This window comes from Lates calcarifer, unplaced genomic scaffold (assembly GCF_001640805.2).
Source record: "Lates calcarifer isolate ASB-BC8 unplaced genomic scaffold, TLL_Latcal_v3 _unitig_950_quiver_259, whole genome shotgun sequence".
NCBI lineage: Eukaryota > Metazoa > Chordata > Actinopteri > Centropomidae > Lates > Lates calcarifer.
In genome coordinates this window covers 123,892-143,929 of record NW_026118117.1, presented here as the reverse complement: position 1 = coordinate 143,929, position 20,038 = coordinate 123,892, and the positions used below count along the sequence as shown (strand labels likewise).

Sequence of the window (20,038 nt, the reverse complement as noted above, 5' to 3'; positions counted from 1 at the left end):
CTTCAGAATCACAAATGTCATGCACAACAACATGTCCTACTACACACACACACACACACACACACACACACACACACACACACAAAGGCACATTGTCGGCCACCGGGTCACTTTGACCCAGAGGACAACGAGAGGGTTAAGAATGTAATTTTTACTGTCTAATATAATAATATAATTACAATAATAATCTGTTCCTGCTGGCCTCATATTCATGTACAAGTCAATAGTAAAGTGTTTATGGTTTAGAGTGGCTGTTGCTCTAGAATACCCTCAGAACCACATGATATACAGTAACCAAACAACACAAATTTTTGCATATTGAGTTTTTTCTGTACAAATGTTAAAGATCGAGACATTACAGACTAGTTCATTGAAGATGTATGATGGGAATACATTTAAAATATATATAAAATATGAATTGTCTTTTCTGCTGCTACAGAGAGATTAAATCACAAGAAAAAGATGTCATATATGATGATTGGAAATATTAAATATTTGGGGGCTTTTTTCCAACAGTAGTGAATTTGTGGTGTTACTTCATCAAAAAGTAGTACTGAACAACTTAAGTGCAGTAATATAAAAAAAGGGCAACTAACTAAGGCCAAACTTCCATTATATATTTTTTTCTTTTGACACTCAAATATTGTACACCAAGTCTCTTGCTCTCTACTTTTCATATCCTTTGTGTAATTCAGAATCCTCTCTCCCTCCTTTGCCTACCAACCCCACCTTTCCCATTTCTCTTGCTGCTCAGGCCTTCTCTCTGTATGAGGATGAGATAAGTGACTCCAAAGCCCAGTTGGCAGCCATCACACTGATCATTGGTACCTTTGAGCGAATGCGCTGTTTCAGTGAGGAAAACCATGAGCCGCTGAGGACTCAATGTGCACTGGCTGCCTCCAAGTTGCTGAAGAAGCCTGACCAGTGCCGAGCCGTCAGTATCTGTGCCCATCTCTTTTGGTCAGGTCGCAGCACTGACAAAAATGGTGAAGAGGTATGTTGGCGATGTATGTAAATTCAGATATGTACTGAATATGATAAGCTAATGTCCATAATATCAGCCTGGCAACATATCAGTTGATATGTTTCAGTAGACCTACTGTATATCTGGATTAATCTTTTAATCAGGGGAGAGAACTAAATGTACTATGCTGTGAGGAGATGTGACCTGTAATTTTCCACAAAAGGAATAAACAGTTATACTAAAATTACGTACATTGGGATAAGATTAGTTATCTATCTTAGGCACACTGAAACCCACTGGGGCACTTCTTTGGGTCATTAGATGCATTTGCCCTTTGTGATGATGCTAAATTTAAGTACATTAATTAATTCATAACATTATTTATTCACATACATTTATTCAGTGTTTTTGGACTTGTTTGCATTTACTAGATAGGAGGCTTGGTCATTATGGTAACCTGATCAGTGTCTTAAACCCACTAGGCTACTACAATAGAACAAAAAATTGTAATGGAAAATTTGTATGGCATAGAGGGAAACATTTTTATTTTAGATTTTTCAATATAATAATAGTAAAGTTGCTAGGCCATTGTTTGTAAACATTTTTGCTGCTCTTAAATTTGTTTCCAAAGCTGCCATTGTCAACTAGTGGTGTTGTGTTTTAGATCCGCGATGGTAAGCGGGTGATGGAGTGTCTAAAGAAAGCTCTGAAGATTGCCAACCAGTGCATGGACCCATCACTGCAAGTCCAGCTTTTCATTGAAATCCTCAACAGATACGTCTGCTTCTACGAGAGGGAAAACGATGCGGTATGACACCACAAATGTCAAATTTCTGTGTGGTTAAGACATCTGTTCCTGTGATGTGACCAACTGTTGGTCTGCTCTTAAATAATCCGATTACTGTTGTCACTGCGCAGGTAATCTGATTTCTTAAATGTCATGTAAAACAAATACCTTATTTCTGTAATTAACGTAGGGAGTAAACCTGATGACCCACAGATTTCTCCTGGAGAGAGCTAATATGTTGGCCTGCATCCTGGCTGATCAAATGCAGAAAGTGCATCTTTGTATTTGAAATGATCACATTAGAGGTTATATTAAAACTGAAACTGTCATAAAAAGTACACTATTTACCTCATTTTATAAACATTCACTAAAATGCATTGTGTGTATTCATGACAGTGTTGAATGCATTTCCTTCCTCTGAAAACATTTGCAAAGACAGTTTCTTAGAGTAAATTTTAAACCATGTATTGTTTACATACAAGCTAGCAGTCTTTCTCGCAGCCTTTCTGGTGCATTTTCATTTTGATGGCTTCAAATATGTATGGGCATTTAAATACTCCAAAATCATTGTTTTTAACCTTCAAAACGCATAGATAGTTTTATCCCATACAATGTGAGTACTGGCCATAAAAGTTCTGTAAACATGACTCTGTAAACAGGAACTTTTATGTTGTCCCTTATCCTCTACCCATCCAGGTGACAGTCCAGGTATTAAACCAGCTGATACAAAAGATCAGGGAAGATCTTCCCAACCTGGAAGCAAGTGAAGAAACTGAGCAGATCAACAAACACTTCCATAATACACTGGAGCATCTTCGCCTGCAGAGAGAATCCCCTGAGTCTGAGGGCCCTGCCTACGAGGGCCTGGTCCTTTAAAACTACAGGTTGGGGGGGGTGTACAGTCCATCCATAGATTATGCTCTATATTATGAATATACAAATACACTCACATGGACACACAAAGGCAAGGAATAAAAATAAACATAAAGTAAATGCTAAGAGAACTCAGTCCTTCATTTTAAAAAAATAATTATTAGTATTAATTTCTCTGCATCATTTCTTTCTCACTGTCCTTCAGTAGCAGAAGTATTTCTGCAACAGGTTGGAGATGTTACATTTTAAGAAATGTGTGTCAGCAACAGTGAATTTAGCTTTATTTTGCACTTGTGGCAAGTCTTTCATCAGTCTGCATCATTCCTTCATGAATTTATACTTGACCAATTTATCTTTAACCTGCATTACTTTATTGATGATAGTAGACTTACTAGCTGTTATAGGTGTGTACATTGAGTTATCAACACCTCACTCATTCACATCTTTCCATATTGAGAAGTGGATATATTAGCTGAGTGTATAAAGGCTATAAAATATAGTAGTGATGATGCAGCTGTGACACATGTGAGCTAATTTCCAGACCTGAATAATACAGAACTCTGCTGTTTGTGGCATGTTAAAACAGGTTTTGATAAACCAAACTGAGGACCAGACAAATGCAAGAACATGTAAATGTTGACCCCACAGGAATGACACAAATAATGTTGTTCCTATTAAAACTTTATAAAATAATAATGTTTTAAAACAGAGAGTTCTTTGTCTTGTTGAACTGTGGAAGCTTAAGTCAATTCAATAGCTGTACAAGCATCGCATGAACTTCAGTTCTTATGCCATCCAAGCTGGGCTGCAAATCTACAAATCTAGTATTTTGTATGGGGGAAATTTTCATATTTTTCAAAAGATCCTATCCTCTCACACTAATGTAGAGCTTCTTTATAATAAAAAAAACATTAGATGTGTCTCTCCGTCTCTATAGACTCCATATTGTATGTGTTAGTTTACTTTTTGATTTCTCATCAATGAAATGACACTTCAGAACTGCAGCATGTGTATGCATGCTTCAGTGTGCTTGTACCATGAGGTCTGGTGTCAGTGTCAGTTTACTGTACACAGATTACACCAAGTAAAATGTCTGACATTGTCAACATATTGTGAAATCCTGTGGCTTGGTGACACTGCCCTTTGAGATTAATCTGGTGTTGGGGGTGGGGGGTTGCAACATGCAACTCTGTGTCTAAGATGAAAAATGGAATGATTTGCTGCAGCATCTGACAGTGTCTACTAATCTCCCCTTGTTTAGCTATTGTTGATTAGGTCAAGATTGCAATCACAGATTTCTCTCCCTTTTTGAATCTGTCTGTAAAACCACTTGTAATTCGGATAAAAATAAAAGCAGATTAAGTTGCGATTATTATCGTCATTTGCTGAAATAAAATTTAAATTAACAATAAATGTTTGCATTTTGATAATTTTACACACAGCATATGAATATAATAAAAACAGCTCTTAATATATTGAGTGACTGTCATATATTATCATGTAACTTACAGCTCTCCTGCAGCAATGAAAAAACAAAGCCTTGATAGTTAACACAAACAATTCCTACAGGTGTCCCAGTTGTTGTTGATGACTTACACTCTGTACAAAGGCAGTGTTATAACAAGTTGTGTTGCTACAGCCTCTGATGCATTATTAGGACAGTTGAAGTAGTTCTGTATATTGTTATCAGAATGTGAGAGAAAGGCAAGTGCCAAGGACAAACCGATAGTGATAGGTCTATGCTGCAGCAAGATAATGAACCAAAACATAAGAAGGAAAGAGCCAGACAGTGGTTTCACATGACTGAAGACCAGCACAGTCTCCAGACTTAAACCCCATGGAGCTGGTATGGGATGAACTGGACAGAAGGTGGAAGCAAAGCAACACATGTAACACATCTGTGGAAACCTCTGTACAGTGTTAGGACAAACTTTCTGAGCAATATTTGTTTTCCATTGTAGAAAGAATGACACATTCAGCTGCTGGATGAGTGAAAACTTTTGATTCCTTTATGTTCAATGCTTAAATTTAAGAAACACTGAGACATTGAATTGTGTCAATTTAACTGCTGGAAACTGGAGGTGCTTTGAAACTTTTTATTTATAGTGAATAAATTATCCATATATTTAGGCCAGGGACACAATGTCTTGGTTTCCATTTTGGCACCCATGTTAACAGGTTAGAGTGGCCACACAACTGTCTCAAGCAGAATGTGTTTGTGTGATGTTTTGTGACTGCCTCGCCACACAGGCAGTGTGGCCTGGCCATATACATATTCCGTGCACAGTTCTTTCCTCTCTGAACCTCAAAGAGGCTGGTGGTCCACTGATCTGAAGCCTGTTGTGGCTCTGTTGTTAGATAGCCAGACCCCTCACGAATGGAGTGGTGGTGAGATGGATGGCACGGAAGTGCAGTGGTTAGCACTGTTTTCTTACAGCAAGGTTGAGCCCTGGACTTTTCTGTGTGGAGTTTGCATGTTCTCCCTGTGCCTGTATGGGTTCTCTCCGGGTTCCAGCTTCCTCCCGCAGTTTAAAGATGTGCAAGTTAATTTTTGACTCTAAATTACCCATAGGTATGAATGTGAATGTGAATGGTTGTTTGTGTCTATATGACAGTGTGTGTCAAACGTTAGACGTGTTCAGTGTCTTTTGATACCATTTTTTTCACTATTGAATAGTTTGAAAGGTGGATTTTGATGTGGCTTTATACAAGGATCATGGATATAAAGTATTTGTGCTGTCTACAGCTAGTGAATTACGAACCAAAATGCATTTACTTATACTATAGTAACTAGTAATTGCAACATATTTGGAGGCTCTTAATGCTTTCCCTTAAAATTTTGCCTTCTCAGCACACAAATATCTCTTTGTAATAGTCTACATATAAATATACATATAAATCCCATCCTTATCTAGTAAACGTTTAAGCCTTTTGTGTGTGCGCGCACGCGCGGTATTCTTTTTATGGCGTCATAAAAACAGCATTGCCACCCCCCAAAGTCCACACTACACCACTATGCACAACCCCGAGCTTGTACAGTACACTGCCATAGCTTTCTTTACAGCAGCAAATAACAGCGGAACCCATTTACGTATTTACATGATATCGTAAATGTGCACTGATGAGCGATCATATCTAGTATAGCTAATGTATTCTAGAAGTGAATGAACAAGTTACATGCTGGCTACACTGTCTTTAATGACTACTATAATTTCTGAAAAGCACTAGATATCGCTTTGCTTTCTTCTTCGACAAAGCTTCAAATAGTCTTTTTTCCGAAAGGGAACCTTCTACGGTCTGCAAGACGAAGGCAGAACGTGAAGATGCGTAACTTGTCCGGTACTTTTCTAAATCATACCGAAGAATCCCAACCCTAATCCCTCTGAAGATATGTCAGGTCACGCTTACTAAATAGCAATTGGGTAACATGTATGAAATTGGCACTTGAGTGTTTTTCGCTTGTGACTAAGGGGAACCAAATTGCGAAGAATCGGCTACTTACCATTTTTCCCAGGTAACTTGAATGCAACTCGCCACCAGAGGGATTCCCCGTGCGCATGCTCGCAGCTTTAGCAGTATCAGTATATTGTAGTATATATGTGCTTAGTAAAGGCTTGTTGTCACGTAATGACATCTGATTGTGTTTCTTGTATGCATCTTGCATGTTAGTGCACGTTGGAGCAAACCATTTGCCGTCCATGTATTTCAGAAAGAAGTTGTAGCTAACGTTGAACTATTGGCGTGTCGCTGGAGGAAACTGACTATGTCGGCAAATAAAACAAAGAAAGTCAAAATGGCTACTAAATCGTGTCCTGAGTGCGACCAACAGGTAAGTTTTGTTTTTTTTCAAAATTGAACTTTGTTACTGATTGCGTATGTTAAGTACTTCTCTTAATGTTATTGGTGGTTATTGGTTCAACAGTAACGTCAGCATACTTAGGCAGTTTCGAGCTTCTAAGACGGAAATGGGGTTCAGTGGCAATCCCACTGTACACGTAAACGACGGTATCGTCAAACCCTACTAACAAAGGTTGAACAAGTTAGGTTTTTTGTTTAGCATAGAGAGCCGTCATGGTCTCTGATGCATGGATCCCATTACATATACGTACATTTCGGCAGTTATCGTTTTGAGACAATCGCGCACTCAGCACAGACAATATTCAAATTATATTGGAATGACTTTAATATTTTGCTTTATTATTGTATTTGTTTTACAGTATGTTAACCTTCCCATCAGTAAATCACTAGATTTCAGCATTTCTGGATGGAATTTGGCATTAGATTACACTAGAAAGCCAGGGCTGTTGTTCATGGCCTTGGGGGTTTTAAGGTGAACTACTGTGTATTTACAGGTTATGCTCTCCTGATATTTCGGTAAGAGCATGCCAGAAAGCATTCCACAGTGTGAATGGTCAGTATTTCTTGGGAATTTGGAGTTGATGCTACAGCAATTTCACATTTAAAGGGGAGTTCTCATTAGAGTTTGATTTTACACATCAAAATCGGTTTACAAGTCTTAGTGAGAACAACAAAAAAGTGAGTGTGAAAAAGGTTTTTTTGTCGTTCCAGAGGGGAGCTGTGCAAAATCTGAAACTGCTTCACGTGATGTTACTTGAGGCAAAACCTGTGTGGGCTTAAGACTACAAGTTTGGCTTAAAAAGTTTATAGTTTGTTTACTTATCTCTCTGCAGAAAATTCTTAATTTCATAACGCTATGAAAACATCATATTTGATTTGTTGGCTAAGTTGCATTTTTATGAGTGTGCTAACAAAGTGGCAAGCACAATCTGATCAAAAGGGTTTGTGCAGCATAACCTTATCTGGGTTTGGGTCACGGTGGCAACAGGCTAAGCGGAGTATTCCAGATCCTTCTCCCTAGCAACATTTTCCAGCTCCTCCTATGGGATTCCAAGATGAGATATAAGCTATATAATCTCTCCAGTGAGTTCTGGGTCTTCCCGGGGTCTCCTCTCAGTTGGACATGCCTGGAAAACCTCCAAAGGCAGCCGCCCAGGAGACATCCTAACCAGATGCCTGAACCACCTCAATTTGCTCCTTTCGATGCAAAGGAGCAGTGGCTCTACTCCAAGCTCCCTCCAGATGTCCATGCTCCTCACCCCTTCTCCAAGGCTGAGCCCTGCCCATACACCCTGTGGAGGAAACTCATTTCGGCCGCCTGTATCCGCAATCTCGTTCTTTCAGTCACTGTCCAGATCTCATGACCGTAGGTGAGGGTCGGAAGGGCTGGCCGATATTGGGGAAAAAATCATATCATGATGTGATTTTTCATATCGGTAGATAATGCTATATTACGATATTATCAAATCACTGTTTCACTGTATTTCTGTCGAAGTTAAAGTTTCCTTTTTACTTCTAAGTGAGATGTGAAGATACCATAAGGTCAATTTTGGGGCTGTCCTTAAATGTCAACTATTTAATGCATCAGTTGGGAAGATCCTGATTCAACTCACAGAGAGTCAGTGGGCAAGTTGTTACACTTTTTAGCTGCCTCACAGTTCACACACAGAGCACTGCAGGGCCAACAGAGCGACAGGCTATAATTTTACAACCAGATCTTGTCTTAAAATGACCAAACCACAAAACTGGATGGAGGGCAGAACAACAGTGTGAGGCAGGCAGTGTGAGTCGCTCCCATTCTCTCCACTCCGGTGTCAGGTGAGAGCTGTATGCTAGTCGTGAGAACGGACTGAGAGAACTGACCTATGGCCAAGACGCCAACTTAATGTCTGCAGTTTCTCTGCTACATTTTATGGTGGCGGCCCACACCTGGACAATTATTGCATAACTGCTGCATTAATATAAATTTTCAAAATACTCAGCTGAACCAAAAAGGAGAGAGAGAAAGAAGAAACAAAGAGAGCAAATGGTAGAATGAACTAGTTAAATTAAGCCAGATTTGTGATTGTATTTTCTTTTTTCTACTGGCACAAATTGCAAATCCCACAGAATTTTTATCAGCTGTGTCCGTCTCTACTGGCTCTCTGTACCTGTCAGTCCTCTGTCAGTCCTCTGTCAGTCGGGGCTGTGTCCATTGGGGCATCTTCTTCGGTAACACTGTTGCTCAATTTTTTGTTAACATTTTCAGTCATCATTTTCTCTTTTATCTTGCTCTTACTCCTGACGTACAGGTGTGCATGGCTGCAGTATCCAAAACATTAGCATGTGTGTTTGCTCTTGCGCTCTGTGCGTCAACCTAACCTGATGTGCTTCGAATTCTGTTCCAGCCACATGATTGGTTTGTTGCAGCACACTTCTCATTATCATTGGCTTTTCTGTCAAAACACAGGTGGAATGAGTTCTATTGACATTATCGACCATGTCTTAAATGTCTATCGAGGAAAAGATATATCGCAATATGTATCGTTATCATTTTATCCCTAGTTGGAATGTAGATCGACTGGTAAATTCAGCTCCCTGTTCACCACAAGAGTCCTGTAAGTGTCCATATTACTGTTGACGCTGCACCAATCCATCTGACAATCTCTCACGCCATACCCTCACTCGTGAACAAGACCCTGAGATACTTAAACTTCATCACTTGGGGCAACAACTCTCCCCCCACTGGGAGGGAGTAATCCACCATTTTCTGTCTGAGAACCATGGCCTCAGACTTGGATGTGCTCATCCTAATCCCAACTGCTTCTCACTTGGCTGCAAACTGCCCTAGTGCATGCTAAAGGTCACAATCTGATGGAGTCAACAAAACCCCATCATCTGCAAGAACTAGAGACATCTCCAAACTGGATACTCTCCTCACCTCAGATGTGCCTTGATCTCCTGTCCATGAACATCACAAACAGGATCGGGGACAAGGGACAACCTTGGTGGAGTCCAACATTATGTTGACAAAAATCTAAGCTACCATGATGATGGATAGAATATGAGACCAGAGGCTGCATTAGACTTTCATCTAAACTTATTACTCATCACTTTCATTTTTTGTGATAGTGAGATATAACATACAATATATATATATTTATTAGCTTTTATTTTTGATAAACAACTCAAAAATTAAAATCACATTTTCCAAAAATCCACATTTTACATAATTTAAATCATTGATACACAGAGGAACTAATTGTATTGAAAAATCTTTCAAACCACTATATCTTCAAACTGAATCACATCAGATCTTTTTTTTTCCTTATAATTAGGGGTGAGCAGTATGGCAAAAAATATATTCACAATTTTTTTCCCCATACTGATTGACATCAATATTTACCACGATATGTAACTGCGAGTTTGAAGAGTATTTTTTTGTTTATTTTTTCCCGAAATCGCTCAGCCCTATGTCCCATCTTTGTTGGTACCAACTGGGCAACATGTTTTGCAGACCGTCTTAATCTGGGCTTCGATGCTTTTAAGGTAACCAATCCACTTTCATATAATCGACGTGGTGTGACTTTTCTTGTCAACAGTTTCCTGTTGGGAGGAAAATGAGTTCTTCACTTTCACTTTAGTGCCGCTTGCAAATTTCGCTCATGTTTCTTCTTCTTCTTCTTAAATTTTACTACGATCCCAGATCAAAATCGTTATATTGCCCTATATACAATACTCAGGTGATAGCACCTTCTTGCACTGCTACATTCAAGGTTCCCAAGGTCTCCAAATTTTTTATAACACAGAGATAAGTTTATCTTTTAAATTTTTAATCCTATTCAATCCAATTCTGAGCCAAATCAGATCCAAGGGGTGGGTGAGTTTATTGAGTTAAATTAATCTGAAAACTTGCATGTATAAAAACCAGGTGAAATAATATCTGCAAGTCACCCTTAAGCAAGTAAAGGAGCATTTCTGCTCTGCCCTGGCTGGTCTTTGTGGGTCCTATAACACAGCTACTTATCACGGATACTGCAGATACTGCTCTGATGGTTCACACTGGCATTGGTATTTGAGGCATTGTTTTGTCCCAGCTGCTGCTTTGCCATATCCATCTTTTTCGTTCAAGGTTGGCAACTCTGTTGACCAGGTGACAGTGTGCCTCCTTCAGCTGGGCTTGTAGTGCTGAGATGGTCTCACTCTGCAGAATTAATCTGGGACTGATGAAGGATAAGAATAAAAACATCTAAAGTGCACAGTACTGTATGTGTGTGTTTAGAATAGAATAGATAGACTGGTGACTGTAACTTGCCTCTCATCCAGTGTCAAATGGGATTGGCTCCGGTGCCACCCATGACCCACAAAGGATTTGTGGTGCAGATAATGGATGAATAATGGATGATTTGAATATTGCATTTAGCTGTATAATGATTTCAGTAATATTTTGATTGATTGTTTAGCCCCACTTAAGGAAAGCCTCAACAATGATTAAATCTTCTTTGTGTTTTGTGTTCATTCTCTCTAGATTCCAGTTGCATGCAAGTCCTGCCCATGCGGTTATGTGTTTATTAGCAGAAAACTCCTAAATGCGAAGTTAAATGAGCGCTCTCCAGCCATTGCAGGTAAGGTTCAGCTTTGTGCAAAACTAATGAATTATGTCTGAAAATTAAGTTTGACCTTGTGTTTAATGTTAGCTTCATTCTCTCTTCTTCTCATTCTTCTCTTCCATGTATGGAGCTAAATAATATCAATTAATCAAAAGTTAGTAGTACTACGTCTTACAATGCTGCCATTTATTTTGTAATAAAAAAAAATCCTGCTCTTATGAACACACCTGCCGAAAGTTGATGACCAACTTTGTTTTACTGGCTGTTGTTGTTTTTCTTCCTTGGGCACGCAAATAATCAAATGTAACACTGTTAAAATATTAATGCAGAGATGGGTGACAGATTAGAGGAAAAACATTACATGAAGTGTCCTAATAAGATGTTAGGTATGGTTTGATGAACTGGACTATTAAATTCCCCTCAATTCCAAATGGAACTAATGGCAGGCATTTAATGTGATAGTGAGATAGCGTTTGTTGGGTACATATTTTTCCCCGTTTGAAGAGTACTGGTAGCATTACCAGCATGGAGGCATGGAGAGGGAGAGGGAGTGAGCGGAGAGGCAGAGGTGGCGGAGCAGCCAGGGCTAAATGAGGGAGAGGAACTAGGGGACGTAACCATACATTAGCTTCAGTATCTAACGAAGAGGTACAAGTGGAAGCTCTCCTAAGGAACCAGACACAGAAAACCGAGGTTTGTGTTTTGTTATACTCCTACCCGACCTGCGTAATATGAATACTATTTATTCAATACGCTTATCCAGATTTGTGCTTTACATCCAGCAATGTCACTAGTTTTTGTAATCTTAGTGTAAGGTGAGTCGCCATTACCTACCCAATTAAACTCAGTTTATTAGTCTCTTTGAAATAAGGCTGAGAGGTTTAGGAATGCTGGACAGCTACAAACTGTAATCTGCACTGGTATATTATGTCAACAAAATGTCATGTCATGTAAACTCCACTTGAGATTATTCTCCTCACAATCCCTCCAACTCAGGGATGTATCCATAGCTTTTTCAGATTTCAGGGCATGTATAGCCTTTTCAAACTGTAATTAGAAGTTTTCATTATTAACAACTGACAGCCTCAAGAGCACACAGAAAAAACTTGATCACTTGTATACAAAACACTGATTGTAAAAACATCTCTGTATTCTAAAGGGGAATATTTCAAGTATTGAACTCACATCTATTTGCCCTCTGCTGTTTTCACTGTTGGTGGGTTCTGGTGGAAGTTGTAGTCCAGGGCAGCAAGCAGAACTCTTGCCTCTAGGTCTGCAGCTGATTCGATTCATCAGTAAGTATGTGTGTGTGTGTGTGTGTGTGTGTGTGTGTGTGTGTGTGTGTATATATATATATACTGTTAGAAATAATCACAAATAGTCATAATTTACAGGATGCCAGCCCCCAGTGTCTGTGAAAAATAAAAAAGGACTATAAAATAACGACTGAACTAACTGAGAAAAAAATACATGAGCTCAAGTGAAAAACACTCAAAACACAAGTGAATGAAACAGCAGGTTTCAGGTAAATCCAAACTTTTGCATACCATATGGTTATATGTAAAAGGCATAACTCCGCTACTTTTGAAACCAGTTCATGTTTTTGGGTGTCGATAACTGCAGGATGTAATGTAAACATTACGGTGCACACATCCCTATCAATCATTTACATTAGAAAATAAGGTCCAGGTTCCAAAATAACAGTCACCCTTTCAGTTGTCAACATATTTTACACAACCGACTGTTTATTTGGCAGATGTACCACTGGACATTTTGGTCAGTGATGTTTTCATCTGCTGGACAACAACACATGATACCGACCAGAAGCTGGTATATGCCGGCTAATGTAATGGCTCTGACCTCTAATACATTCTAAAACATGCTATGGTGCTGGGAGAGTTGGCTCAAATGGGCATACGTAACCAAACTAAATCAAGAGAAGCTCAACAACTATGCACACATGAGCTCTAGACTTATATTGATTTTCAGCAGCTCTGCGCCGATCTCTGAAAGGCCACCGAGTGACTTGCATATATTTTACTTCTAGTGCATAAATATTAAATTGTAAACGTGATATTAATTAGCCTGTATATTCAGAATATGCACGAGAAGGAAACTTGTGTTAGTAACAGGAGTTGTGCCCATGACTATGTTGTCACATTAGCCAAAGCTATCATACAGCAAATTGCAATTAGATTATTAAAGCTACAAGCAGCATTGAACGGGCCCTCACACGCTACACCCGTCGGGGGACCTGTAGCCATGGGTCGTACAACGTGTGTCTGCAACCTTGTGACTGCCGTACACAGAACGAATGAGCCAAAAGTCCCTTACTGTACCCATCAGTTGCGTATTCCCATCATGGACGAAGGCAGCCACCTGCACGGATAGACCCTGTCCTTTGGCCCTCAGACTTGACAAGTCCCTCTTTGCTTTCTGACCAGATGTGAAACGTATCTGTTTCAAGCTGCTGGAAAGAGTACATTGAGGCAGATTGCGGGATGTTTTTCCTGCTGCCAGTAGGTGGCACTATGACCAAAACCTGGCTGTCTCCCTCATCTTCTGCATACAACCCGTGACGTCACTGTAAAAATGCAAAAAGAGCTGCCATTTGGTTCACTTTGTCTGTTTTGAGCTACCGTAGAAACATGGCGGCTGCCATCCGCTTGTTTGTAGATATGAATGGCTAAATCTGAACGAAGTGAACAAAAACCTAACATTTATCAACTTTAGGTGATTAGGCACTAATAAATACAGTTATGTGTATTATATTGCATTTTTGCCTATCCCTGTAAATGTTATACATTGGACCTTTAAGTGGGACCTGACTTGCAATTTTTAATTACCTGAAACAGAAATACCAAAAAAGTTATTAACTTTGACTGAGAATTATTCAAAGAGTTGAACAGCATGTGCCTGTGAGGAGAGCTGTTTGACTTACCTCGGGGCGGCTGTGGCTCAGGAGGTAGTCGCCCACCAATCAGAAGGTCGGTGGTTCAATTCCCGGCTCCTCCAGTCCACATGCCAAAGTATCCTTGGGCAAGATACTGAACCCCAAATTGCCTCTGATGTGTGTCATCGGTGTGCGAATGTGTGTGTCTGTGCTAGAAAGCACTATTTGTATAGAACAAGTGCTGTGTGAATGGGGTGAATGTGATCTGTAGCGTGAAGCAGTTTGAGTGGTTGAAAAAACTAGAAAAGCGCTATATAAGTACAGTCCATTTACCATCTCCTTCTATCTTAGGTCACCAACTTATCAACAGCTTATTAACTTGTTTAAGTGTTGTGTAATTCCACCTACAGAAACTTTCCACAGCTGTTTCCATCTCATCCACAATTTTCACCTACACCTATCTTCTCTCCTACAGGACTTCAGGCTTAGTTTCTTTCTGAACAAAAACTCAGCAGTCAATGAGCTTAACACCAGACTTACTTGAATTGCTGAACAAATCAGAGATCTCACTGCTTTTTTATTGTCAATGTTTTCCTTCATAGACAAGCTGGACTTTAAGCGGAGGAGGACAGAGCGTATTCGCAGAGAGAGGATTGACTCTCCTTTAACCAGTGATATGGAGAACAGGCGAAGATCCCGAGCCAACAGCCAGTCAGATCCTATCCGGAGGGGACGGGGCAGACCAAAATCAGTGGGGCTGAGGAAACAGGAAGAGGAGAAAGGTAAACTAAATGATCACCTACAGTTGGATATTACAGGTCTGGAAGGCTTTCAAGAAGAGACTATCTGAAAATGTATGCTATTCCAGTAACAATGGAACTGGATGTATGAGAAACAACATGCTGACACTGGGCGAGAGGCGGGGTACACCCTGGACAGATCACCAGTCCATTGCAGGGCCAACACATATAGACAGTCATTCACACTTACATTCACACCAACAGTCAATTTAGAGTCACCAATTGACCTAATGCATGTGTGTTTGAAGGAAACTGGAGTACCCAGAGCTCTTCTCACAGGAAAGCCCTGGGGGAATCAGGGCTCAAACCCGGAACATTCTTGCTGTGAGGCTAGAGCGCTAACCACTGCACCACCGTGCTGCCTGGCCCATTTAGCACCCAATGCTATTAATTTGCCATATATCTAAAACACTCATCACAGTATATTATAATATTTCATTTGTCATTATTGAATGTCAGGGGGATTATCAATGATTAATTTATAGTGCTTATATTGAAAAATGCCTCTATTGTATGTATGCATTGTTACATTTGGGCCGTGGTCCTTTCCACTCTGGACAGCCCACTTTTCTGCATTTCTCTTTGGCCTGCATTTCATATTTCTCATCAGTCAGATGCAGTTGTTACTGGAGTGCTCTTTGAACATTCTGCATCTGTAAAAGCCTTTTTTGCATGTAAAGCAGAAATTTGTCTTGCTACCCATTAATGTTTTGCTGTCCCTCTAAAGCTTTTTTAGTTAGTGCAGAGGGTAAGTTGGGATTCTGTCCAAAATTCCAACTGATGAGGACTCTAACCATGGATATTTTACGTAGTGTTTTTTTGTCCTTACTTTAAACATGATAAGTGTTTCACTACAAGTGCATCATTGTGTTGCTCTAGATCCATGGTTCCCAACCTGGGGTCTGTCCCCCCTCAGGGGGGCACCAGAGATCACAGGTGGTGCACAGAGCATTGTCTGCTCTGAGGTTGTGCGTTTATCAAAATTATATTTGTGCATATTACATTTTTTAAATCCCAATAATACTCCCAATTGGATAATCAAAATTCTGTATAAACCAAATTAAAACATATTTTTTGATCCACATTTAAAGTTATTAAGCTACTTATTACCAACACCTCTGTGACCTCTGAACTTCTATTTAGTCTTGTCAGGTCAGCTCTCGACAGTTACCTCGATTTTGGTTTTGTGGAAGGACAGGACAGTTTTTGGCCGGAATGTGTAATTTGTGGTGAGAAGCTAGCTAATGACAGCATGAAGCCAAGGAAACTGAAACAACACCAGGAGACTAAACACCACGAGACTATTGGTGAGAGTCTGAAATATTATAAGAGGAAGAAGCAGCTGGCACTATCAAGAAGATCCACGGACATCAGAAAAGCTTTTGAAAGAGCAGTTAGTGATTTACACAGAGCCACGAGGCATAATTGCCAGGGCTAAAAAGCTGCACAATTTTGGAGAACAGCTAATCAAACTCACGTGCCTGAGAATTGTGGAGAGGCTGAGTGGACCACGGGTGGTTGATAATTGATAAAGTAAAAACTGACACTCTCTGACAACAAAGTCAAAGACAGAGTTGATAAAATGGCTGCAGGTTGCCAAAACCAGCTGCACAAGAAGCTTAGGAATATTCCCTTTGCCATTCAGCTGAAACGACAACAGTGGCAGACGAGTCCTTGCTCATCGTTTATGTGCAATATATTGATGGTGATGACTTGAAACAAGACATTCTTATGTCTACAAATCTAGCAACAACAGGCCAGGATATATTTTTGGCTGTGAACTCCTATCTCTCATCCAACAATCTGCCCTATGAAAACCTGGTCGCATGTTGCACTGACAGGGCCGCAGCGATGATGGGCAAAAACGGGATCTAACAGGAAAATGAAAAGGCCCCAGGGTGTGCGATATTCCACTGCATGCTACATCACCAAACAGCCAGTAAAAAGCTTTCAGATGACCTCAATAGCACCGTATCAACTTGTTAAATTTGTAAACTATTAAAACTAGTAATTATACTATTAAAGCTCGCCCTTCTAACAAGAGACTTTTTACCCAGCTGTGCGAGGATGAAGCACATCAAACATTACTGCTACACATGGAGGTACAGTGGTTGTCGTGTGGACAGGTGCTTATGTGTTGTGTGTGGAACTGCAAGAAAATATTAAAGAATTCTTGCAAAATCACAATCGAACACTGTTTGGACAGCTGACTGATGCGTTCTGGATCAAAGCAGCCTACCTGGCGGACACATTCACGCTCTACAGTGCGACAAGCAAGCAGATGCAGGGTCCTGAATCAAACATCATGCAGTGCAAAGACGCTCTGGATGCTTTTGTGCATAAACTGGTGTACAGAGTTGCAAAAATGTCAAAAGGGAAGTTACAGCATTTTCCACTGCTACTTTCAAAAAAAAAAATTTCCAGATACAAAAAGTTTTGGATTGTCAAAGGATGCACTGTCGATCCCAGACTGGCCAAACACGCAGTAACAAGGGTTATTCTCCCTTTCAGCACTACATATTTGTCTGAGACAGCTTTCAGTGCCCTGGTAACTATAAAGTAAAATTAGTTTATGAATAAACAGACATAGACATAGAGTAAAAACAAAGACTGATTTGTTTATTGCTATCGGTGTTTGTTGACATAATGTGCATCGTCAATATGCAACAGTTTTCCTGTTTTAGTTAATTGTCTGAAGGAGATCTATGACAGAGCTGTATGTATAGGCCTAGGTGCTGAAAATATATCTTTATTCCTATCTTTATGTAAGAAGGTGTGTGTACTCACTCTATTAGGTTGTTGGAAAACTGTTTAATGTTTAGCTCTCACAACAACAGTTGTTTATTTTTGTAAATAAAAGTTTGTAATTAATAACTTTATTCTTTTGGTGCATATGTGTGGGCAGGGGTTGGGGCTTTGGGGACCTGGTTGTTTTGGACACAAGCAGGGGGGCTTCAAGAAAAAAAGGTAGGGAGATTTCAGAAGATTTCTTTCTGGTCAAAATGCTCCCCGTACTTAATAGTGTGAACTAGTCTATAATATGGTGATACTACACACTTTGTTCAGGTTCATGCAGGTCTACAGCCACAGTCCCACTATACTGAAATGCCAGTAATAGGCCAACAGTAGGCTTTCGTTTAGTCTTCATTTTACATTAAAATTCAGTATATTTATTGTCTAAACTGTTAAGAAGCCTCTGTGTCTGTGGTCTGTTATGTGATGCATGGCCATATTTCTGTAGTTTAATCAGGATTTTGCACTTTTCCCCTGAATTTTTTTCAAGTCACATTCTCTGCCATTTGAGCCCTGGTTCGTCCAGCTTTTCTGTGTGGAGTTTGCATGTTCTAACTGTGCCTGCGTGGTTTCTCTCCCGGTTCCAGCTCCGGCTTCCTCCCACCATCCAAAGACATGCAAGTTAGGTTAATTGGTGACTCTGAATTGCCCATAGGTGTGAATGTGAGTGTGAATGGTTGTTTGTCTATACATGTTGGCCCTGCGATGGACTGGTGATCCACCTCTCACTCAATGTCAGCTGGGATAGGCTCCAGCCCCCCCCCCGACCTGATTGTCACATGGAATGTTCTTGTGTTTGTTCATAATATTCCATCAGTGCTCAGCCATGTTCACAACACAACTGACTGAGAGATGCTATTTGCAGAATAAATAGTCATCCTTTGCAACAATTATTTTGTTATTGCTGTTTTCATGTCTTTTGTGTAAATCTAAATAAAATTCGATGATCTTGCATCTTGCGTGTATTGGTGTGCAGTCATGGCAGTCTGGTACCTGGCCTCACTTGAGCCACCTCTGAATTTTATACTGCAGATCAGGGATTTCCAGAGTCTGACACTATTCCGCAGTGTCTGACAAAATAAAGTATATATATATATATTTTTTTTTTTTTTTTAACTTGCATTTCTTCATGGATCACACACTGAGCCAGCGCTGACTTAACTGAGCCATTACAAGTAAAACCCAGCTTGTGGTATTCTTTGTCATATTTCAGTATTGTGATTTAGCTCCTGCAGTTTTTTTTTTGTTTGTTTTGTTTTCAGAACACTGGCATCTGCCTGTCCCTTTCACTACTCAGTGTTTTTGCCTCTTGTCTTTCCCTCCCCAATCCCCTTCAACTCCTCCCATAATGTAAATTTATTTACCCTTCAGCCCACAGCACAGATATGTGACATACTTTCAAAAGCAGGATCATTTTGTAAAATTCAAATTCTAGTTTTATTTTTATGACCTTATTTGAATACAGTATTGCTGTTATTTTTAAATGACTGGTTGTGTTTTATTATGTTCACAGAGAAACAAGAGAAGGAAGTGGATATATATGCCAGTCTTTCTGATGAGAAGGCCTTTGTGTTTTCTGTGGCCTTGGCTGAGATCAACCGCAAGATCCTGGGTCAAAAACTTATCTTATAGATTAAAGCCTGAATAACTGAGAACACCAGCATAAAGGACATATCATAGGAAAACGATCAAAGAGGATGACCAAAGAGGGCAGAACTGGCTGGAGCAAAAATTTGACTTGGATGTGCTTCACTTGGATGATGATCAAAACAAAGATTTTTCTCAAAAGGATTAAAAATGTATTGTCATCAATTAGTGCTATGTACAGTATACATATGTACATACATATGTATTTATTAGATACGTTTATAGACATTGTCCATCTGGCTAACCTTGTTTGAAATGCAGATGAAATAAAGTAACAAGAATATTATTTCATCACTCTGTTAAATATAACATCGTTAACAGGTTAACTGATGTTCTGTTCTGTTTTTAAAGTATCACTTTCCACTTGTTACCAGAGGGTTTCTTTTGCTTCATAATTAAAAAAAACTGTTAAAATAAGGTTTTGTTACTGATTAAACAAGTACCTGGACTGTGTTTATATTTTAATTATTGAGACTACATGGGTGCAAGAAAGTTCTCATAAACCAAACATTTATTTAACAAAATGAACCTTCATAGTTCAAACAGTGCTTGAATACTGCTATGATCTGTGTGGTTATAACTGCTGATCTGTTGACAAATATTTCAACCACTGAACAGTTTGTAAACTATAAACCTGTAAAGAGTACATTTCTTAAAAGAGATTACCAATGATTCCTGTAAATCTGCCTTAACATCAGACTTTACACTAGATTTTTTTTTGTTTTTGACCGCCAATTTGTCCATTATTATTCAAGGATTCCAGACATATAGAACAATTACTGGACATATGTTTTAAATAGCCATATAATAGCCTACATTTAAACAACAATAAGG

General features: G+C 39.5%; 2 protein-coding genes across 2 annotated transcripts in view; both read left to right on the top strand.

Annotated features, from left to right (window-relative positions):
• Positions 1 to 4,037, top strand: part of vps35 (VPS35 retromer complex component) — a 52,413-nt gene extending 48,376 nt beyond the window's left edge. The window contains exons 15-17 of the mRNA XM_018672067.2: positions 755 to 994; positions 1,629 to 1,772; positions 2,448 to 4,037. Of these exons, the coding sequence (XP_018527583.1) occupies positions 755 to 994; positions 1,629 to 1,772; positions 2,448 to 2,627 (564 nt within the window). The 3' untranslated portion in view covers positions 2,628 to 4,037. The remainder of the gene's footprint in view (positions 1 to 754; positions 995 to 1,628; positions 1,773 to 2,447) is intronic.
• A 2,118-nt stretch (positions 4,038 to 6,155) lies between these two features.
• cunh16orf87 (chromosome unknown C16orf87 homolog) lies at positions 6,156 to 19,657 on the top strand. The gene is made up of 4 exons (XM_018672101.2): positions 6,156 to 6,453; positions 10,990 to 11,086; positions 14,567 to 14,746; positions 19,071 to 19,657. Exons 1-4 carry the CDS (start codon positions 6,388 to 6,390, stop codon positions 19,187 to 19,189), a joined length of 462 nt encoding a protein of 153 aa, XP_018527617.1. The 5' UTR covers positions 6,156 to 6,387; the 3' UTR covers positions 19,190 to 19,657.
• The last annotated feature ends 381 nt before the right edge of the window (positions 19,658 to 20,038 follow it).